The 23087-nt window shown below is 43.5% G+C and overlaps 1 protein-coding gene across 2 annotated transcripts in view; it reads left to right on the forward strand.

The window, feature by feature from the left end:
- Positions 1 to 23087, forward strand: part of THBS4 (thrombospondin 4) — a 39683-nt gene that overhangs the window by 12084 nt on the left and 4512 nt on the right. Inside the window, exons 5-20 of one of the 2 annotated variants that reach the window (XM_030005249.2) lie at positions 3221 to 3303; positions 3904 to 3955; positions 5307 to 5479; positions 8621 to 8758; positions 9377 to 9454; positions 13093 to 13245; positions 14603 to 14707; positions 14947 to 15054; positions 16543 to 16702; positions 17436 to 17554; positions 18384 to 18436; positions 20437 to 20630; positions 20928 to 21106; positions 22036 to 22084; positions 22184 to 22380; positions 22899 to 23071. In XM_030005249.2, coding sequence (XP_029861109.1) covers positions 3221 to 3303; positions 3904 to 3955; positions 5307 to 5479; positions 8621 to 8758; positions 9377 to 9454; positions 13093 to 13245; positions 14603 to 14707; positions 14947 to 15054; positions 16543 to 16702; positions 17436 to 17554; positions 18384 to 18436; positions 20437 to 20630; positions 20928 to 21106; positions 22036 to 22084; positions 22184 to 22380; positions 22899 to 23071 — 2014 coding nt within the window. The remainder of the gene's footprint in view (positions 1 to 3220; positions 3304 to 3903; positions 3956 to 5306; positions 5480 to 8620; positions 8759 to 9376; positions 9455 to 13092; positions 13246 to 14602; positions 14708 to 14946; positions 15055 to 16542; positions 16703 to 17435; positions 17555 to 18383; positions 18437 to 20436; positions 20631 to 20927; positions 21107 to 22035; positions 22085 to 22183; positions 22381 to 22898; positions 23072 to 23087) is intronic. The other variant, XM_030005250.2, reaches the window with a different exon arrangement.

The raw sequence follows: 23087 nt of genomic DNA on the forward strand, positions 1-23087 counted from the left end.
GTAGATGAGAATATGATGATCAGACAGAGGTTGAACATGTATATCTGGATCTTCCCGTGTGGGTAGGAAAATACAGTGCAAGATGCAGTGGGTTTGGTAGATCAGATTAGTATGCTGCATGTAATCATCATCACGAAATCATTCAGGTCAGAAGGGATCTTTGGAGGTCATTTAGTTCACGTAGGGTACCTGAACCTGACATAGTGTAAAAAAAATACCTGTCTTGCACCAGACCAAAGATTCTTTTAACCTAGCTACTGTTAGAGACAGTATGCCAATATAGACCCAAGGGCAAGAGTATAGGACAGTGGAGTTACAGTGTGCATTTCCCTGAATGCTTTCCTTTTCTCCAGCAGTTCCTGGTATACAATGCTCTTGAATGAGAGGTGGAGTCTTTGTGTTTTGTACTCAATACATGTTTCCTTCCATGGATCTGTCCAGTCAGTTTCGAATGCATGATCAAGAATGCCTCCTGGCAAGAAATTAATCACATGTCTGAGGAGATATCTCCTTCTGTTTACTTCAAACCTGCCTCTTTGTAATTCCATGTGCAACTTGCATATGCAACTCCTTTGGTGGAGGATTATGGGCTGACAGGAAACTGTTCTCATCACCCATCATCCATACTTTAATCATGGCTGGATCTCTGGCCAAGCAACCACAATCTCTTTGAATGACACTTCAGGAGTCTGACTTTGCTGGATGGCGGCAAGTGGGGTGCTTGAACCAGTATTGCTCCCAAGAGAGCTAGAAGTATCTATGAGGCATTTCACTGTGGCCTGCAATTACACAAGCTAGTGTTTGTATGTTTGCCCTGCCTGGGCCAATTAGCTGTGCAATGAGCTGATCTCCTGCTCTAAATCCAAGGCCCTGTATTGGAACATGTTGCTCAGAGAAGCTGTGGACGCCCCATCATTGGAAGTGTTTGAAGTCACATTGGATGGGGCTTTGAGCAACCTGACCTAGTGAAGCATGCCCCTGCCATGGCAAGGGCGTTGGACTAGATGATCTTTAAAGGTCTTTTCCAACCCAAACCATGTTATGATTCTATACTGCAAGGTCCTGGGAAGAGAAAGACATAGTAGCTTGCTGACATAACCTCAGGCTCACAGAGAATAAGCATGTCAAGGGACTTCGGTTCCCTGTTGGACAGTTATTCTTCAGCTCTGTCTCTGAATTTAATTATTGCTGTGAAAGCCATTCTGTTACTTAGGTTATTACTGACTCAGAGTATAGCGCTAGGGACTGGCTGAACTGGGGAGTTGCCTCAGTAGGTGGGGTGTGGATGAGAGAGACTACATGGTAGGACCAGATAACTGTATAGCTTCAGGCTGTACCTTCTGCTTACCCTGCTCACTCCTGGGAAAAGCCACCCCACAATATACTGTGAACCAACAGCTCCCTGAAGGGCCTCTCTGAGTTCTTATCACTGGTCATTCTGCTGCAGGTGGGGCCTACCATAGGACTTGGCTTTAAATGGAAGAGGAAAAAAAAAACAACTTTGGGGAGTCAGTCATCTGTTTCTGCTCTGCTGTCTACATTTGCAAACAGGACATGTAGTTCATGGCAGTATAACCTTTTAGTCCACCTTAAAGTTTAACAGTCTGCAAAACATAACTGTACGGAATAGATCTGGTTTTGATTTAGATGCTAGCCAACAAACAGCATCTGAAATCTTGAGAATTTTTTTCAGATCTCAATCAATAGTGCTTAAACCATTCTTTGTTTAAAAAACCCAAGCAAAACAAGAACAGACCCCAGCATCTGTCCCAACAGCCTGCGTGCCAAGTTCCACTATGGGATTCTGAAATACCCATGATATTAAGTCCTGCCACCTTCCTCCCAAATAAAAATAAGACAAGGTTGGGACTAGAACAGAGGCAGGTTCTGGAACAGGTGGTTCCTGAGTCTTTAAACTTGTTCAGTGTTTTGATGATAAAATCTGAAATTAAGAAAACGTAGTATGTGAGGAGTTAGACAGTTCCCGCTAGAATGTTTGGAAACAGTTAGACATGCTTTGAAGTACAAAACAATGAGGTAAACATTAAGAAAAGCATTTTTTCATATAAGCTTTCAATACTCACAAAAGTAGCACATGAATAAACCTCCCTGAAGCTATTGGACATAACATCAAAATATCCTGCCTGCTCAGAACCTAAAAAATCATGTATTTGTGAAATTTGTTTTGACATACAGAGTTAGAGAAGTAAACAAATAGCTGCTCAAGAGATCTACAAACTCAGAAGTGAGCTACAAACAGAAATTACTACAAGCTACTGTGCTACTAAACATGCTCTCTGCTTCTTCTCTGTCACTGGGTCAAAACTAGTGTTTCATTTAACAGATAAGAGTCTCATGTGAAGATCCTGGATTGGTTCTGGTCCTTCCTTATAGCTCATTACAGATGTAACTTTGGTCTTGTCTCAGAGGTCTTTAATTTGTTACTTGGTATTGAGAACTGGCTTTGGTGTGAGTTCATAGCACATTGAGTAGATGTTTTGTGAGTCCCTACAAACTCTGCGCCCCCCAGAAGCAAATGCAGCCATGAAACTTGTGTACAGTGTGATGAGCTGCCTTTTGGAAGAAAAGCCAAATGACTGTCACAGGTATTAAATGCTCTGTTTTCGTCAGAGCAGGCGCTCTTGATGCATGGTCGGAGCTGCACAGTGAGCTTGCTCAGAAAGCAGGGCAACTTCACTTTGAAAAGTGTGCAGGAATCCATTCTGGTGACATGGATTACACTTATGGAGAGTGACTTCCCATTGCATGCAGGGATACGTCATACCCTGGCCTTGCCCTCCTGTCCCAAATGCGTTATCACAAAACCCCAGTCTTGAAATCCTGAGATTTCTCTTAGGGTTGCAGGTCTTGGACCTGGGGGGAACTGGCAACACTGGCGGCATTAGTTGCCAGTGTTGTTAGGTCTTACTAGAGAGCCTTGACACTGAAATAGTGGTGGAAAAATCACACTGCTTTTCTCTCTGTGGAGAGGTTTCTGCTTTGCCTGTTTCTGTGGTATATAGTGGAGTTCAGTCCAGAAAAGCCTTGAGTTCATGCAAATCACTCTTTCTCTAGGGATTCCTACAGGGCTTAAGTAACAGTAATGTCTGCCCTCCTTGGCTCTTCACAGTGTTTCCATCTTGTATCGCAGAAATTATCATGGCAAATGGAGGAGAGTTATGTGCATTGTGCACTCTTTTTCATTGCTGTTTCCCTGCAGGTGATTTTAATAGGCAGCTGATGGGTCAGATGATGCAGATGAACCAAATACTGGGAGATGTGAAAGACCTTCTCAGACAACAGGTACTGTATAAAGGCTTCAGTGTGAAATACCCCAAGCTTGCCACTTTTGATAGAGTCAGGGCAGCATTCATATAAGCAATAAACTCCTGGGTAGAGTTCATTGCCTCAGAGGCACAACACCGTGGAGAAGAAATAACCATATAGGTCCTGGTACCCTGGGCTCACTGCGGAGGATTACTGAATGTGGGAGTGTTGGGGACTTGCTTATTCAGATCCAGAAAATCTAGTGTCTTAAGTGGGGAGGAACTAGAGTAGCCATCCTAGCCCCATCGTTAGACAGAGAGAGATCTCTTGCACAGAACTGAAATTACCTTTGTACCACTTGCTGGTGAGTGTCAGAACTGGAACTGCTGGTGGCCCATGCCTTTAATTAAGCATGTCATTCTTAAAGGTCCTGTTGATGAAGGCTGAACTAAAGTACAACCATTATCACTGTCCTTAATTTTATGGAGTACAAAGAGCATCTCATTTTGAGATAGAGTACCTATGTTGCGTGCTTTGAGTGGCATCCTGGGGAAAAATGATGATGGTTCTTCTAGCAGCCAGGTACAAACTGGAGCTGCTTGTATCCAAATAATGTTTATTTTCTATATCCTCAAGGTCAAAGAAACAACTTTTCTGAGAAATACCATAGCTGAGTGCCAAGTATGTGGTAAGTATTCCTGTTAATTGCCTGTAAAAGGCAACCAGATGAGATGTACAGTCGTTCTAAAACTAGTATTGATTGCATCAGCTTTATGTGGTTTCTAAGAATTACTTTTTTAAAACTACTGTGTCCAAAGTTCCAGATGTATTGGACACAAGTTTAAAATAGATTTTCATTAGAGAAAAAGCTTTCAGTTTCCATAGACATGATAATCACCTATTGGGGGATAAAACTCCACTAAACCAAGCAGTACTACTCACACTGTACTGTCCGTTCTTGCTCTGCCCCAAAGCTGTGTCGCATGTTCCTGGGGAGGGAGACATTGCCTGCCAGGTATCTCATGAACAATCTTAGCAGGACAAGGGAGGAATCATGCTCTGCTTTAGCTGGTATTGTCAGTCTAAGGAAGATCCTCTGCAGTCCACCTGAAAGTTGTCTGATTCTGAGTAGGCAGTCACTGGTTAACAGCAGTAAGACCGAAAAGATGGTCTCCATCTTTTCACTAAATGGAAGAAATAAATGCTTTCCCAAATGCCACTGCATAGCCCTCCTACACAACTGACAATCAGGACACATATGCACTCAGTATAAAAACCAAAATACTCCCTCACTGAGTGGGGCAAAAGGCCTTAAACTCATCAGGCCTTTTAGTTATTTCTTCTCCCAGTCTGTCAGCCTCATCAAAACTCAAGTTGAGCTCCAGCCATGTAAACCTTTATGCGTAAGTGCCAAAGAAGAAGACTTTAAATCCTGCATGCATCAGTACCAAGGTTCAGCACCTGCCAGAGTCTCAGAAAACCTTGCTTTTCCTCAGGGCTGGTCTCTGTGCACCTAAGCCAGCGTACCTGCATGTCCTGCTGCGTGTTCGTGGGCTGCCAGCTGCTGCTGCTTCTTTCTTTATTATTTGTAGACTGTCAGATATGCTTTTGCGAAACCATGGTACTGTTTTTCTTATGAAGTGATAGTGTTGCCGATTTAGCCAGAGAAATGCCTTGTACCATCACACTCGAGTGCCTTGGGCTATCTGAGGTTGCTGGCTTTCAGAGTTTCCTCCCCTGGCCAGCAGCCGATCTGTGCTGGGACTAACCTAGCAGGAGGGCTCCCATGTGTAGCCAGGAGAAGCACGTGGACCTAACAAAATAGCCTTAATTTCCCCTGTCTGGGGATGCAGCAAGCTGCTGGGCCATTCCCAGCATGAAGTCTCTTCAGCCACAGCACAGCTGGTAGCAGCACAGTGCAGAACCACGAAGCCCCTGCTGTGCAGTGTCTTGGGGATCTCCTCAGAGCGCTTGCCAGATGAAAGCCATGATGGATGTTTCTTTCAATTGCTGAAACTGTTATTCTTTCTGCATTAAAGGTTTGGGAACTGTGAATTTTCCAACTCAGCTTCCTAGGCGCAGTAAACCCAAATGTGAAGTTAATTCCTGCTTCAGGGGAGTCAGGTGCGTGGAGACAGCAGAGGGATTTCAGTGCGGCCCCTGCCCTGAAGGGCTCACGGGAAATGGAGTTACCTGCTCAGATATCGACGAGGTAAAATAGTGAGTTTCACTGAATTAAAAAAAAAAAAAGGGGGGGGGGGGGAGCTAAAAAGCAACTGTTTCATACATATCAATGGGTTGCTGATACTTGCTGTCTTTAGCATTTGCTGACTGCTTGCACAGTGAATATTAATTCGTTCTGATTTGATTCTACCTCTGTATTTTGCTGTTGCTGCAACTTTATGGAGGTTATGTGTGTGAAAACTTGAAATACCCTGGTGAGTTGAGAAGTCACTTAAAGGAGTTTAATGTTTGAAAAAAAAAAAACAAACCCAACCAAAACAAGCTTTTGACGTAGTTGTTTCTATTCCACAAGAAGATGCAGTAGCTTCTGTTACAGGCTGCAGAAGCACTTCTTGTCACTATCGGCTTTATTTCTTTAAATTGTAGTGCTCCTGAACCAGCCTTGGAGACCAAAGTTTTCTCTTCAACCCAAACTGGAGCCATGTTTTCAGCCTTACCTTAAAATCTATGAAAGAAAATAAACATTTATTGTTGTTGTTCCTTTTGCTTCTTTATGGTTGTGTTGAAAGCTGATAATGTCGACTTAAGTCTATTTTTTTTCCTTGTGCTGTATGTTAGAAATTCAGAGCTTGCTTGTATTGAGGACTGAGTTAATAAATTTACAATATCTTAAACGATTAAGTAAAACCTGTGTTAATTGGAATGTGACACTAACTCAGAACACAAAATACAAAACCACTTACAGCTTCACCACATTTTTTCTGTGTGGTGATTTTTGCCATTACTCTTTGGTGAGTTTTGTGGAAAAGCACCTGCATATAGTACACCAGGGAACCAGGAGAATTAGGTCATTAACTGTGCCTGTGGATAACACGGTACTACCAATGTACCTGCCTAATGATGTAAAACAGCAAGAGCAATTCCTTTTTTCTCCGTCTTAGCCAACAGGAGATGTTCTTTGACTGCTCCTTTGGTTAACTCCCTGCTGTAGGCTATCAGCAGACAGCATGCAATGTGCCAACTTCTATCTGTCTGTGAAAAACACTGTGGAGAGAAAGTGGGTTGAGTGTGGCAGTTTCCTGAGTTTTAGGTGATGTCTTTTGTTTTGCCTGACGTGACATGGACTGTGTCTGCTGCAACAGAAGGTGCAAAAACTGGAGGTGAAGCTCTGAAATGTGAATGCAAGAGGTGAAGCTGAGACAGCTGTGGCAAATTTCATGCCACAGACAACATTGGTGAGAGACTTAAGCCAGCCTAGGTGGAGCCCACCAGTATGGACGGGTTCCACCTCTTGAGCCATACCCAGACTGAGGCAGAACATGGCAATAATGTCTTCCCTGCCATTTTCAGGGTTGGAGCAACTCTATCCATGAGAGCAGTGGTGGGAAAACAAACGGAGACTGGTCTGTATTGGCCTGACATTAACATAGTTTTCTGTGAGCATTCAGGCTCTGCCACTGGAGACTGACGGGCCTTCATGTTCCTGCCACCACTCCACATGGCAGACCTGATCTCACATTAGAAACAGCAAGGAAGTTTTGCCAAAACGGTATCACAGAGATACAGTCTTGCTTATATGAGGTCTTCACGTGGACGCTGCTACTAAAATGCCACCTACTCTGGTGTGGTTTTGTTCACCAGTAAACATCTCCTTTAACAGCTGGATTTTCACTAATGGTTGCGCAGAGGGGAAAAAAAGAGATAATAAATGGCAATAGCTTTTCATTGTCTAATAAGAGGGGATGTGTCATATTATTTGTTTTCCTGAGTTAGCTGAGACTAAGAAGGAAAGTAATTTTTTTTTTTTTTTAAACGTCTTTAGCAATCTCTTCGGGGAGCACCTTTCTACTGTATAAACTATTTCTGTATTTCCTAATAACTGGCATTTAAAAAGAAGTTAATGTACAAATTCTGATAAAGACAAATCTAGAAGCTTCCTCACTAAGAGCTGCTATCATCTTTTCTGAGGCTGTTAGCATTTCTGCAATGTGCTCCCTTATTCATTACCAGTTTGAAGACATTACTTTTATATACTGCTGCCTGTATCTTGGGAGCTGCAGCTCTGCTCTGTGTATCGTGTAATTTGAGTGCCCTCTGCTGCCTACAATAAAAAATCCGTAGCAAATAAGGAGCACAAAATGTCTGTCCTACATTTTACATTTTCCTTATGCTCGTGAACCTACTTCTAACAAATCTCTCTGTCAAACGTGCTTTGATATTAAACATACCTTTTCTTGCTCCCTTGTGTGTGTGTTTGGTTACAAGTTGTATGTTTGTTGTAGGTGGATATCTTTTGGCTTGTTCTCCCTCCATCTTGAGGATGTTTTTCTGTTAGCTATGGAGGGGGGGGAAATGGCGTATTTTTAAAACTCTTCTATATTTCTTTCTCATGTTTCTTATTTATTGTTGGCTTTAAGCCATATGCAGCATTATGGCATGCTGATGTTTTCAGTACTCTTAAAAATACTACCTAGCAGCTAGTGTTGATATTGGAGAGGCAGCAATGCGTGATGTGGTTCCCAAACTGGCACCCACAAGGCCAGTGAAATGTGTTACAGCTGTTCTGTATAACCACCTGAGGCAATGAAGCGAATTTTGCCTTCAGGCCAAGGGTGATTCTGTGGGCATGTGGTATTTTGGGAGAAGTGCTGAGGGTTGTCTGTGGGCCTCCGGTCTAGAAATGTGTGGGTGCCACTGACACTTCCCTGCTCATCTGGCTCATGTTTGGGTTGCTTCTGGCTATGAGATTTGCCCAAATATAAATGAGGGGAAATGCCGCTGCCACTTCTGTGTGTACAAAAGAGGACCATTTGGTGGGTTGGAGTTACACGACTTTCCTGATATTGTGGTCTGGACCCTTCCAGGAGGCTCTCAGCCTCCGAGGGAGATGAACCTGCCCAGCAAAAGGATGGATTGGGGATCAGAGTGTAGGGCATCAACTGCAGGCTATAATGGAAGATTGCAAATGTTGCTTAAATTACAGAGATAGCTGAAGACCTTCTGGGGTCCGAAATACCTGCAGAGACTGTTTCCTCTGTAAGCCAGCTCTGAACAGAAGACATACAGACATTGCATGTCGTATTGCCTTTGACTGAGAGATGTGTGCACATATTTAGAGTCTGGATGTTACTGAAGCACAAACGTGCTCAGTTCATTTCTTTCTTTGCAGTGTCGTTACAACCCTTGTTTCCCTGGAGTGCGATGTGTGAACACTGCTCCAGGTTTCCGATGTGAGACCTGTCCCCCAGGATATACAGGACAAACTGTGCAAGGGGTAGGACTGAGCTACGCCAAGAGCAATAAGCAGGTGAGTGGCAGCGTCCCTGTGGCAACCGCCATTGCAAGGTGCTGGTTTATATCAATGCATCTGTATTGCATTTTATTTATACTTCAGTCATTCCATAATTGCCTTGTGCAGTTAGGCAGAGCTCAGAGTGTTTCAATTAGAAGATCTGAGTTGTGTTTGTTTGGCTGTAATGGCAGTAGTAATAGTCTGTCTAATACTCAGGACCGGTATGGAGACAAGAAAAAATGTCATTATCTTCACAGATATCTTTGATCAACTTTAAAGGAAGCTCTGCTGATTTCCGTAAACTGGCTTTGAACTAGGAAAAGTATGATAGAAACAGCCTATTCTACTGTCATTTTTTGCATGTCCTGAAGCACCCTACAAGGGGAATGTAGTTCTTGTCTAAACTCTGCCATCGTAAGGTTGAAATTTGCTGTATCACAGTGTCTCTTCAGGGTTTACAAGTGTCTGGAGATCCACTGGAAAGTTAGCCTACGGGTATGTCTGTGTCATTCTGAGAGCGGTTTCAGGAGAGGCTATGACTCTTCTCTACACTTAAACTTTAGTGGCCTTTCTTCAGACTTGGATCTCAAATTGACATTGTTTTTATTACATGTTGATCTGTTTTATTGCTAGGTCTGCTTAGATATTGATGAATGTCAGAATGGTGGACTTGGACTCTGTGTTCCAAATTCCCATTGCATAAACACTTTGGTAAGTACCTTTTCATTTGTGGCTTTACAAAACTGATTGTTTTAAAATTCCATGAGGCTAGCATTGGATTTATGGCTCTGACTGAAGAGCTGAATAATACAATTTTTTTGTTGGCTTCATCTAAACCAAAGAATCCTTTCCTCTTTTCCTGACTAATAATAAAATCAATACTTGATTTGTCGTTAACATGTCCATCTGAGCTGTATCCTTATAACTTTCCCTGAGGAACAGCAGGAACTCTTCTTTCCACACCATCCAGTTATGTGTGTTTATGAGTATGTTATTGCAAGGAACCTCCTCTGAAAGTTTTAACCTTTGCTTCCCCTCATCTCTCCTGCCTGGGAACTGCTGCAGCAAGCTGTTCCCCTGCATGCTCTTTTTATAGGAGTAATGTCTCCACTTCGTTAGGGTATTTAGACAGTACCAGATACCCCTCTAAATAAGTACAGAGAGGAGGAGAGCTGCAATTGGTACAACATTTTTAATACCCATAGATATTAAATCCAGGAGAGCAAGCATAGCAAAAGTAGAAATGGTTTGAAAGATGTTAGGATCAAATAGAAGGGGTGTACAACCATTTTAATGCTATGAAGCAAGTTGGACCTTTCACTTAGAATCACAGAATCATAGACTCAATTAGGTTGGAAAGACCCTTAAGATCATCAAGTCCAACCATTTACCTAACATTGCCAAGTCCACCACTAAACTGTGTCCCTAAGCACCACATCTACACGTCTTTTAAATACCTCCAGGGATGGTGACTCAACCTTTTCCCTGGGCAGCCTGTTCCAATGCTTGACAACCCTTTTGGTGAAGAAACTTTTCCTAATATCCAAACTAAACCTCCCCTGGCGCAACTTGAGGCCATTCCCTCTTGTCCTATCACTTGTTACTTGGAAGAAGAGACCAGCACCCACCTCACTACAACCTCCTTTCACTCAGCTGAGGAGGTCTCTGCCTCAGCCTCATTTTCTCCAGGCTAAACAACCCCAGTTCCATCAGCTGATCCTTGTAAGACTTGTTCTCTAGACCCTTCACCAGCTTGGTTGCCCTTCTCTGGACACGCTCCGGCACCTCAATGTCTTTCCTGTAGTGAGGGGCCCAAAACTGAACACAGTACTGGAGGTGCGGCCTCACCAGTGCTGAGTACAGGGTGACGATCACTTCCCTAGTCCTGTGTGCTGGCCACACTATTTCTGATACAGGCCAGGATGCCGTTGGCCTTCTTGGCCACCTGGGCACACTGCTGGCTCCTATTCGGCTGGCTGTCGACCAGCACCCCCAGGTCCTTTTCCACCAGGCAGCTTTCCAGCCACTCTTCCCCAAGCCTGTAGCGCTGCATGGGGTTGTTGTGACCCAAGCGCAGGAGCCGGCACTTACTTGGCCTTGTTGAACCTCATACAATTGGCCTCAGCCCATCAATCCAGCCTGTCCAGATCCCTCTATAGAGCCTTCCTACCCTTGAGCACATCAGTACTCCCACCCCACCTGCTGTCATCTGCAAACTTACTGAGGGTGCAGTCAATCCCCTCATCCAGATCTTTGATAAAGGTATTAAACAGAACTGGCCCCAAAACTGAGCCCTGGGGAACACCCGCTGTGACTGGTTGCCAAGTGGGTTTAACTCCATTCACCACTACTCTTTGGGCTCGGCCATCCAGCCAGTTTTTTACCCAGCAAAGCTTATGCCCATCCAAGCCATAAGCAGCCGGTTTCTCCAGGAGAATGCTGTGGGGAAATCATGTTAAAGGCTTTAGTAAAGTCTGGGTAAACAACATCCACAGCCTTTTCCTCATCCACTAAGTGGGTCATCCTGTCACAGGAGGAGATCAGGAGAAGCAGGAGCTGCCTTTCATAAACCCACGCTGACTGGGCCTGATCACCTGGTTGTCCTGTATGTGCCACTTACGCACTGTCAAATGCTGTTCTGCTGTAGCTGGCCCCACAGAGCAGGCTTTCTCCGTAACAAGAGAAGGGTTAAAAGTATCCTGCAGGTGTAAAGGTGGTCTTTTTTGCAGCTAGCTGCTGTTGAGACTACCAGCAGTGTTCAAAGTGGTGTGCTTTTCTTTTGAATAACCTTGTTTTTCTAGGACTGCTTTCACTGTTCAATATGTTTTTCTCTTTTTTTTTTTTTTTTTAATATGTAGAACATTTCTGTCACATGTTGTATCTTACTGCATGACTAGACATGATTAGTCCTCTTCAGGAGGCCATCAGGCTCTGTTTGCATAGGGCAACAAGTGGCCTGCCATCTGTCAAAACAGAGCAGTGTGGGTTTTTTACTCCTGTCTCCCTTTAGAAACAGTTTGGTCTGGAAGTGTTGCCTTAAAGGCTATTTTAATGCATACCAGGGCTTGATATAGGACAGAATATACTGAGCAAATTCAGCAGACTCCAGATGATATTACCCTGGCATCCATTAAGAGAAAGTGCACGGGCTGCTGTGTTTTATATAGGCCATACCATTTGCATGGCCCAGTGATTATTTTACTCTTCGATCATCTGTATATCTTCATCTTCAGCCTGAAAGTATGCAGACAGCACAGAGTTTAAATTTGGAATTAAGCTATGAACAGAGGACAAAAATAATGCCCAGTTGGGTAGTAAATGTATCTCTCTATCATGGTGGACTGGGACAATCCTCACAGTTCCTCCAACAGGCTTTGTACGGGAACAGTGAAGTTGTGTGAAGCACCTCACTTTCACAAAAGGGATGGATGCACAAGCTTTTCAGAGATCTGCCTGTTTCTGTTCCTTGACATGTCAAAAATAATTATTCTCTATAAGGAAAAAAGATTGGTTTCAATTAACTTTTATGTTATAGGTTACAAATCTACAAGTATGTGAGATAGAGACAAAAGCTACATTAGATGCATGAAGACTCCTTCTTATCAGCATTTATCCATTTATATCTCTCATAGTGATTGTCTCAGCACACACTGAGATTACTTGTCTTAGCTCCTTTGGGTTTGTTTACAGAAGAGAGTGGCATAAATGTAAAATACATAGATGTATGCATCTAGGTAAACCACTGCAAAAGGTTACATGGATGTTCTTTCTGCAGTGTAAATGAGGATGACTGTGTCTTCAACTCCTGAATTCATTTCTGAAGAAAAAGATTTAGCTCAAGTTGGCTTAAATACATTTAAGTTAAAATAAATAAAATGGGGCAAAGATGTGATGAACTTTCTTGTCTCTCTTTGATTAAAAGTTGTGCCCAGTTGAGTTTAGATAACTGATGGGTCTGCTTTACGCTGAAATAAGAGCATCCAAACTGATTAGGTAGGTGCTGCTTAGAATTTTACACAAAGTTTTGGCCACTGGAAGCAGCACAGAGTGCTGCTGGCAGGGACAACACATCATGAAGAAGCTTTTGCTGCTACGTGACTTTTCTCTGGCTTAACAAAAGGCTGGTCTAAACAGGTGAGAGTTGAGCATGTTTTCCAGCGTGCACTGTGGGAGCCAAACCTGAATTTCACGTAGAAAATAAAGTTTGTTCACAGTGTAAGAGGCCTCAATCGATGAAAAACTACAGTTGCACAGCATAAGCATTGTGACATGAATCTCGCTCACATGCTTGCTTTAAAAGAAAAAGAAGTCCTGTTAAAAGGTTGGGTAGTAACTTTTTGTTCTTACAGGGGTCTTACCATTGTGGGCAGTGCAAACCAGGATATACAGGAGACCAAGCCAGAGGATGCCAGGCTGAGAGGAGCTGCAGAAATCGAGCCCTCAATCCATGCAGTGTCCATGCCCGTTGTATTGAGGAGAGGAGAGGAGAGGTGACATGTATTGTGAGTTCATAAATTCATGTGTTTGTACAGTGAAAAATAGCCTTTTTTAGGCTGGAACTGAGGAAGCCTTTGTGGTCATTTTAGATAGTTGGGTGTTCTAACCAGATTGTGGCACACTGGCCCAGACCAGCTACAAAAATAACCAGGCTGAGTCTATCTTGCAATTGTTTTCTTCTTGTAATATGTCTGTAACGCAGCCATACTTATGTACCATATTTGCTGTGTCTGTGTAATTAGATCTTTTGGGAATGGCTTTTATAGACTTTCTATAGTGTCCTCAGAAAGGACTGTCAAGTGTCACTCTACACAAGACATTGCAAGGACAAATTCCTCTCCTGGTGCTCAGCTACATAGCTGTGAGTAGGGATCCTCTCTGCATACCCAATGTGCCTGTATTTGTCTGCTGATAGAGATGGTATTTTTCCGAGTGAGACCACAGATTCTAGGCAAGGTAGGCTGTACTGTGCTTTCCAGGCGTGGGAGGAAAGGAGCACCAAGTGGCATATGAACTTTCATTGTAAGAGTCTAACTTATATTACTTAGTTTTTCCAACTTGCAAGTGGAAGCAAGAGACTAATCCTGCATCCTAAATTTGGATACAGTGTGTGCTTTTGCTGGCACTTGCTTTGGTCTCATTTTTAAGTACATCTATTTCAAAGAAGAATCTAGGATATTTTAAGTCCGTGCTGTAATGGGAAGATGCCTAGATACTTGTGTTAGGCAAGTCCTCATTTTAAGGGGAGGCCAGAGTGTGACATGCAGGTCTATGCATGTATCTTCAGTTACAACACAAATTAGGCATTGGTTTGAAACAATACCAATTTAATTGGCTAGGAGAAACTTGTGTGCAGATGCACATGATTTGCTGATGCAAACAGTAACTGTTAGCACAGTTTTCTCTTAAAACTTCCTCTAGTTGCAGATGTACTCTTGAGATACTGAACAAAACACAGTCATCCCATCTAACCACGGGCCCCTTACTGAGACGCTAGATGCATATTCTGCCTAGGTCTCCTCTTTTCTTTTCCTCACCTTTTGGTGAAGAACCAAAATTTATTCCTGACCAGTGTCTAAAAGAAATCTATAGCTCCCACTGAAATCATAAGGTGTTGCAGGCACACATTCCATTTAACATCAAGTCTTGGCTCTTTCTAGCTGTGCCTAGTTATAGAGAGCTTGAAACAAAGATTTTCCTTCCACATAGAGACATGCTGAAATGTACCTCATTGTACTTCAGTGTCTGTCCATGCCTTCTGTATGTTAGTGTTTTCAAGTCTGATGTAGGGTTTCCCTCTTGGATATTGCTACAGTGACTCATTAACCTTTTGGTAGTACTACCATCATGTTTTATTGATAGTGTGGCATTGGCTGGGCTGGTGATGGTTATATTTGTGGAAAAGATGTTGACATTGATGGCTACCCTAACGAAGAACTCTTGTGCTCTGCTGAAAACTGCAGAAAGGTAAGAAATTCTTTCTTAATCCTGCAGTAATTCAGAACATGAAGGGGTGAAGAGAAAGAGTGGAAGAAACATGACTAGATGTATTGGAAAATATTTTTTCAAGTTACTGAATTCCTCTGGATAAATTGTATTTAATTTGATTAATCGATTAATTAAAACAATAATAGAAAAATTCTTTCAAATTATGAAGGCATCCAGTTTACTTATAGAACGCAAGACATGTCTCTTTTTTTCTCTAGGACAATTGCCGATTTGTCCCAAACTCTGGACAAGAAGATGCTGATGGTGATGGGATAGGAGATGCCTGTGATGACGACGCAGATGGAGATGGCATTCCCAATGAGCAGGTGCTGTGTACAGATCAGGGTGCAGGGCTCTGTGCAAACAGAAGGATTTCACATTATGCAATAGGCAGCGATTTTGAAATCTGGCTCACTAATATTTGCCACAGATTATCCCATACCCATCACTGTCAGCAGCTCTCTAAATCCTGTCTTTTTCTTTTATGTAATGCTCACTATTTTAAGACCTAAAATACCCAGGCTGTCTCACCCAGCCTTAAATCCCACCAGTGTATGCTCCATTATTATGTTTTAGCATTGAATTCTAGACCTTTTTGTAATACAGAACATGTGTCCTTCTGTTACGCTCTCCTATAGCATGGCCTTCAGGAACATTACTTGCATTAGTGTCTTTCTTTTTAAAGAGCAGGTTGACCTAACATCACATTCTATGAGGGATCCAAAACCCACATAAATTAATAGGTGTCTTGCCAGTAACTTGAAAAAGCTTTGAATTGTGTTCTCAAAGTGAAAGAGGTTTCCATGTGGGTACACTACTGGAAAAATATATCAGAATAAATTCAGACTGCGGAAGCTCTTTTGTGTTCATCCTGTATCCTCATATGCCCACTGTTGTTCTACATTAAGATACTTCTGCAGTATTGCTTAATGCATTTCCAAGGAAGACAACAAGAACACCCTGTCCAGAGCACAAATGTCCATGTGGAGCTAGGGCACACTAGCAATCACAGGTCTGTCTCAGGCTGTTTTGCCACAGAGGCCAACCCTAAATTCTGGTAGCTTGAAGAAACTGGTTTTACTAATGTTATACAAAGAAAGATGTTAAATCCCTCTTCAACTGTAAATCTATATGCAGGTTCAGTACCTTCGCAATCAAGTTAATTTCTATATTGTTGCTAAGCTTTGTTCTACCTCAGTGTGGGCAAGAGGATGAGGTCACAGGTGTGCTAGATAGGAGAGGAAAGTTTACACCATTTTGAAATAAAGTTTTTTCCATATGCCTCCTGACAGTCTTTGAGAGTCAACAGCAGCTTGGTTGAAAAAAAAAAAAAAAAAGACTTGGACCTTTTTGCATCCGAGTCCTGTTCCAAGTGTTTCAGCTTTGGTTTGAGTCTCTACCAGAAGGGGGCAACGGCCTTTCACCAAAAGCATCAACAAACCCTGTCAGGGTCTCTGAACTGCAGCTTTTGAGAAGGACCATGTAAGGAAGCCCGGGCACCAAAACAGGTTACTCACCATGGATGCTCATGGATACTCATTCCAAAATGAGACTCAGAAGTCAAAGTTACAAATAAAGCCTTGTGATACTGGGTGTTTATGTTTAGGGTTCCCACAGTGTGGTTCAAAGCAGAGCCTTGAGATAGCCAGTGGAATCTGATCCACAGCCAATATTCACATAAAATGGCAAACTGCTCACAGTAATAATTTTTTGTGAAAGTAGAAATAAATACAAGAGTTATATAAATCCACTGAAGTAGAAATTAAAGATTCTGGAGCCGGTTCATGTCTGATTTGTATCTGTGTCTCTTGCAGGATAACTGTGTCTTGGCTCCCAATGTTAACCAGAGAAATGGCGACCAAGATATCTTTGGAGATGCTTGTGACAACTGCCGCAATGTCCTGAATAATGACCAGAGGGACACAGATGGTGATGGGAAAGGAGATGCTTGTGATGATGACATGGATGGAGATGGTTGGTAATTCTTCACTTCCAGCTTCTCTGATGTTCTTGAAACTTGCCCAGAATGTGCTGTGTATTAGGAGATGTGCTGGTTTTGGCTGGGACTGGGGTTAAACCACGACACGAGATTTCCTGTCACCAGCTGCTAAGTGTCATGTAACACCTTGTCTTTCTTCATGAAACCTGTGTTTGGAATCGTTTTCATTTAGATGAATATGTATCTTTTAGCCTCCATTGGAAGCACTGAACACTGGAACATATAAACCAAGCCATGTTTCGTATATAAATTAAGGTCGTTGGTTATTCAGTAATTCCTTAAAGGTGCAAACATCCCAGAGTAGCCAGCTGCTGCCTGTCCCAGATGTCCAAGAGCTACGTAATGTATTATTTTCATTGCTGTAGGAAGCTTGAAAGACGTGAAAAAATCACAACCCTTCAAATGTAATAGCAAAGATGAAACATCCCATCCTGTAAGCTGTGATACAGGAACAGGATTGAATGAATTCTGTAATTAATGAAGTGTGTGTGGTGGGGTTGAAAGCTGTTCTTTAGCACGATGTTTCTAACTTCTCTTAAGTGAATGGATGCACACATAAGAAAGATTTGCTGTGCAGGCTTATAATGTCATTGCAAGATTAAATAGTTGCTGAAAAGGAATAGTGTCTTTACTGTTCTTGATCTTTATGTTATCCAATAACAAAGACGGGAATTGTTTTTAGTTACCATCCAATCCACTTTTCGCTAGGTATTAAGAACCTTTTGGATAATTGTCAGAGGATCCCCAACCAAGACCAGAAGGACAAGGATAATGATGGTGTTGGTGATGCCTGTGACAGCTGCCCTACAATCAGCAACCCAAACCAGGTTAGCAGGCAGAAGGAAAAAATATCCTTGTTTAGGGAAAGGGACTGCTGAAGTCCAAAAAGATGCAAAAGAATGAGGCAGCCCATGCAGCCACAGTGCTTATCTTTTAACAGCAGGTATTCAGGAAAGTTTTATGGAGCTTCAGACTCTCCTGGCATGGGAAAGGGGAGCCACAAGGTGTATTCTTATAGCTTGGGATGTGGTTAGCACCTCTGCCCAGGCAGGGTCTTTTACTGTTGTGCTCTGAAATGTGGGCGTGCTCCACTCCCACGGAGTCCAATGCCTGACTCCACAACAGTGGTGTGATTTAGTTACACTTGGTATTTCTTTAATTAGGACAAAATCCTGGTGTCCTTATTTAGCAAAACCCTCACTGCTCCTACGTTAGAAGTCAATGAGAATTTTCATAATTTTTGAATTCTGATTAAGCCCTTTGTGACTAACAAAAAATGCTGGAAACTTTAAAGAACCATGGTAGATTTTTAAAGCTGCTTAAGAAATCAACCTTGGTTAGAAATGAGAGATACTTATTTCCAGTAGTAGAGGAATCTTGCTTGAACTACTCATCTTGCTTGAACTACTCATGTTGCTTGAACTGCTCCAATCAAGTTTAACCCTGTTTATTCATTGTCTGTCTTTTTTTCTTTAATAAAACTGACTTTTTGGTTAGATGGATGATGCAAACAAGAAAATACATTTTGTAAAACAAATGTTTTTCCATGCTTTTATTTTAATTGTATTTAATTTGTTTGTGGTTTAATTTAATACTGCCATTTTAAAAGATGGTCTCAGCAGCTGATACTGGAACTTTCTCTGTTTCCTTTTGCAGTCAGATGTTGACAATGACCTGGTTGGAGATTCCTGCGATACCAATCAGGACAGGTATGCTGTGTTGTGGCTTGTAACAACAGCAGGGAATGGAAGAGGCTAGTCTTGGGTTGAAGCATGCTACTGATTCCTGGAGAGCTGTAATCCCTCATACTAGCCTGGATTTAATTTCAATACCTCCTCAAAGAGATGTTAGTTCAAAAACAATGTTATGATTTATCACCCTTGTTGGTTCACTTCCCTGTAGCAGTACAGTTACAGGCCCTTCACCTTTAGCCCCGTGTTCACACACACTTCCTGTGAGTTCCTGTGGAAGTGACATTCAGAGCAGTTCTCTGGCTGTAAAACCCTGAGCACTGCTCAGAGCTTCTTAGTGAGGTAACATCTGTTTTCTTTTTTTTTATTTTTCATTCCTCTTTTCTTTCTTTTGTTCTTTAGCAGAAATTTCACAGTTAAGGGCTGTATGTTTTTCCATAAAAAACTAGTGTTTCAGAAATAGAATTTTATTACCAACTGTAAAAGATTTGCAGATAAACTCCTTTGCTTTAGCACAGCAAGAGTGACAAGGCGCCTCTATGGCTTTTACGTGCCCTGAGCATTCAGGGAGGAATGCAGCCTCTGCAAAACCAGCTTTTGGGGTGGCAAGTCCTCCCCTGTGCTCCTCTCTTAAAGCAAGAGGAAAGGGAAGTGATAAATCCTGTGCTGGCACAGCATTTCACCAGCTGCAGGCAGCTGCAGGGTCTACCCCCAGGGCTGTTGGTGCTGCTGTCTGGGACAGTAAGTGTGGGGAGCCCACTTCCCTGCCTCCACAGGGAGCATTTCCAGTCTTGGGCCAGTAGTTGCTAAGATCCCCAGCTGGGAGCTGTTTTACTCTTAAGTAGATATGCCCTTGGTTTTTTCCTGTTTTTAAAAAAGGACATGTTTTCTTTTTCTCCTCAAACCTAACTAATGTGTATGAAGCGTTTCCTGGTAGAAATGCTATAGCTCTGCCTGAGGCTAACCTTGCAACAGATATATGTGCATGGTCCTCATTGCATTTTATGTCAAGAATGTGCAAACATTAGTTGCTCTGACCTAAAATTAAAGCACCTTTCTTAAGCAGGGAGAGATAGGTGGGAATATGCATAGCTATAAGCTGCAGCACTGCCTTAATTTGGCTGCATGTCACTTCTGCTCTGACTGTGCTAGGCAAAAAGCTACTGAGGGGAAACACGCCTGCTTCTCGCCAGCAACCATTTTGTTTATGGTGCGTGTCCAAAACACGCCTGACTTCAGGCCATTTTTTTGCACAGATGCACTTAACTGTTGGCATGGAGAAAAAATGCAGCCACCCCATAACTTCCCAAACCCTTTTCTATAGTCTGTGTCCGTGTTCCTGGTGACTCTTCACTGTAACCAGCTGATGCAGCCATGGGCTGGAGGGGTACTTGGGAGCTAGAGAATTTTTTCTCTATTTCTTACTTCGCTGCTGCCCTGTGTGACTGTAATGTAACAAAACTTGCTACGTAATAGGGTGAAAGTGGTACTTGTTTTTAAACAAGTCTGATTTCAGGTGCTTATGCAGAGTCTCTCAGAAATGTTCATTCACACTCACACCTGCACGTTCATGAGCACCAAGACACTTGTGGACAACGTGTGACAAGGGACACCAGCTGTTGAGCTCTTGCTGTCTCCTGGGTGCCTTCTGATTGGTGACACTGCAATTGTCAGATGTGCCTTACATGCCCTTTAGGAGTGGATATTGTTTGGGATCTTGGGCTCTGGTGTCTTTCCCCACTCCACGTAAGGCTTCTTTTTCTTTTCCTTATCTGAGTATTTTTATAGCTCCAGGCTTACTCTTCATCTTCCTGCCACCTTATCATATAGTCTCTGTTTGTTCCTTGTCTCCTTGCTGTTGAGCCACCTGAGCGACACCAGGTCATGGTGCCCCACTGGTCTGTTTCAGTTCTGGGGGTGCCTCTAGTGCATTTCCTGCTCAGGCACCCGTGCTGTCCCCCATGAAGAGGCAGGAGCTGATGCTGGCGTACCATTTCTTTTTGTCTCTGTGCTTGTAGCGACGGCGATGGGCACCAGGACAGCACAGACAATTGCCCCACCATCATTAACAGCTCCCAGCTGGACACGGATAAGGACGGGTTGGGTGACGAGTGTGACGAGGACGATGATAACGATGGCATTCCTGACCTCTTGCCCCCAGGCCCTGACAACTGCAGGCTGGTCCCCAACCCAGGGCAGGAAGATGATAATGGTAAGATGGGCCTTCAGGAGCCATTTTGGTACTTAGGCACTACACCTTTCCCCAGGCATTGCACATGTCCACGAGGATCTCACACAGTCACCATGTGTGCATACACTCATCCCAGGAGGGGCCCCAACACACAGGGGCCTTTTGGCCAAGGCAGAGGTCCTCAGGTCCCCTCCCCGGGCACTGTGGCCATCGGGGCTGGGACTCCACCTGCTTCTCGGACACCCTGATCCAGTGGCTCAGCCAGATGTGGCTACTTGCTGCACCATAAATCTGCTTTCATTTCTCCAATGCATTCAGGCGATGGAGTCGGTGACATCTGCGAGTCTGATTTTGACCAGGATACAGTGATTGATCGGATTGATGTGTGCCCTGAGAATGCAGAGATCACCTTGACAGACTTCAGGGCCTATCAGACAGTGGTGCTGGACCCAGAGGGGGATGCACAGATTGATCCCAACTGGGTTGTTCTGAACCAGGTAAAAATATATCTGTTTTTTCTTACCTGTCTGAGAAAGATAATTGGAAAACCACAGTAAAACTGTCTCTGTAATTGCTGGACCTCTGGCAAACAAGTGAAAAGTGGAAGCTGTTGGTTGGTTGACTATTTTACAGGAGTTATAATAAAGGAACTTTCTTTCAGTGTATGATAGCTTGAAGCTTGATGCTCCCAGCAATCGAAAATAACTACAGGCTGGTCAGCTTGTTCTGAGTGGATTTCACTGCTGCCGAGAAGGCAAACATGAGACTTTCATGTCACCCTATTGAAATATTTCTGTAGGAAACCATTTCATGAATCCTTCCCAGAATTTGAAAGTCTGACGTGCTGGGTAGCAGAGCATTTACTCCTAGATGGAGTCCAATAACTGTTATTTACACTAACAAATTTTAGCCTTCAAGAGGCTAATGTGTTCTGAGTGACAAGGAATGTGCAATTTATTCCCATTGCCACCATCTCTGCTGAGCCAGCTCTGCCTTCCTTCACCCAGTCCTGGCAGGCAGTTTAATCCTGAACTCCATGATCAAACTGTATGAGCTAAGCCTAGGAAAAGCTCTCTTCCTGCCTTCAGCCCTCTTTCGACCCCCCCGCCCGAGTCCCTTCTCCAATTCTGGCGAGGTTCAGTGATTTCCAGAAGATTGGGGTAGAGAAAAAGTATCTGAGTACCAGTATGGCCAGTTCTGCAATGGGAAAAGAAAAATCCTTCCTGACTCAGGGCACACAAGCAGCTGAAACATTAGTATTTGATTATAGTTCTCATTTTAATTCAGAGCTACAAGTGTTACAGACAGGTTGTGAGCAAATGGAGGAGATGGATGGAGGGGTGCTAGAGGGAGGCCAGAAGAGGCTGCCAGGCTTAGCCAACCCAGCTTGTCACACACACTAACCACCCTGAATTTATTCTTACAGGGCATGGAAATTGTGCAGACTATGAACAGCGATCCTGGCCTTGCTGTTGGTATGTACACACTTCCGAGATTGACATTTTACAGCAGAAAACCTAGAGTATGTGAATGCATTTTCTGCAGACTTGTTTCTAACCTCTGTGTATCCTCAGGTTACACAGCTTTTAATGGCGTTGACTTTGAGGGCACTTTTCATGTGAACACGGTGACAGATGACGACTACGCTGGCTTTATTTTTGGTTATCAAGACAGCTCTAGCTTTTATGTGGTAATGTGGAAACAGACTGAACAGACATACTGGCAAGCGACTCCCTTCAGAGCTGTTGCAGAGCCTGGCATTCAGCTAAAGGTACTGGTCGTGGCTCCTAGCTGGGGACACAGTGGTCACCACAGCCTGGCTACGCCATCCTGCCATGTGTTAGCCATGCCACCCTGCCATCTGACTGGCATGGGTTAAGCCGTCATGCCATGCGTTGGCCAAGCCATCGCACTGCGTGTTACTGCTTTTCTCTCCCCGCAACAGGTGTCAAAACTTCCAAGTCAGGCGGCTGCCACACAGCCCTTTTAATAGCACCATTTTTTAAGGAACTTCATCTCCAGTCTTGCCCCTGCTCATCAGCTGGAGTGTTTAGTCTCTGCTGTCATTGTGCTCTGACTGTAATTGGTCAAACTGCTTCCCTTCTCCTTGGTCCAGGTACTCAGCTACTTCTCCATGCAAACAGTGGCTGCAGTTATGCAAGAGAAGCTAGGGGCTTGTGAGCAGGAGGGATGGTGCTTCTGCAGACCTGCTCCCCACTACAAAAAGACTTAGAGCTCCTGAAAGTAACATTTCTCTGTAGTCAGCATTGGAAAATTGTATTTCTGCAGGCTGTGAAATCCAAGACAGGCCCTGGCGAGCACCTCCGCAACTCCCTCTGGCACACAGGGGACACCAGTGATCAGGTCAGGCTGCTGTGGAAGGACCCCCGAAATGTAGGGTGGAAAGACAAAGTCTCCTACCGCTGGTTCTTGCAGCACAGACCCCAGATCGGTTATATCAGGTAAGAGAGGAAAGGA

Source organism: Aquila chrysaetos, chromosome Z, assembly GCF_900496995.4.
Source record: "Aquila chrysaetos chrysaetos chromosome Z, bAquChr1.4, whole genome shotgun sequence".
Taxonomy (NCBI): domain Eukaryota; kingdom Metazoa; phylum Chordata; class Aves; order Accipitriformes; family Accipitridae; genus Aquila; species Aquila chrysaetos.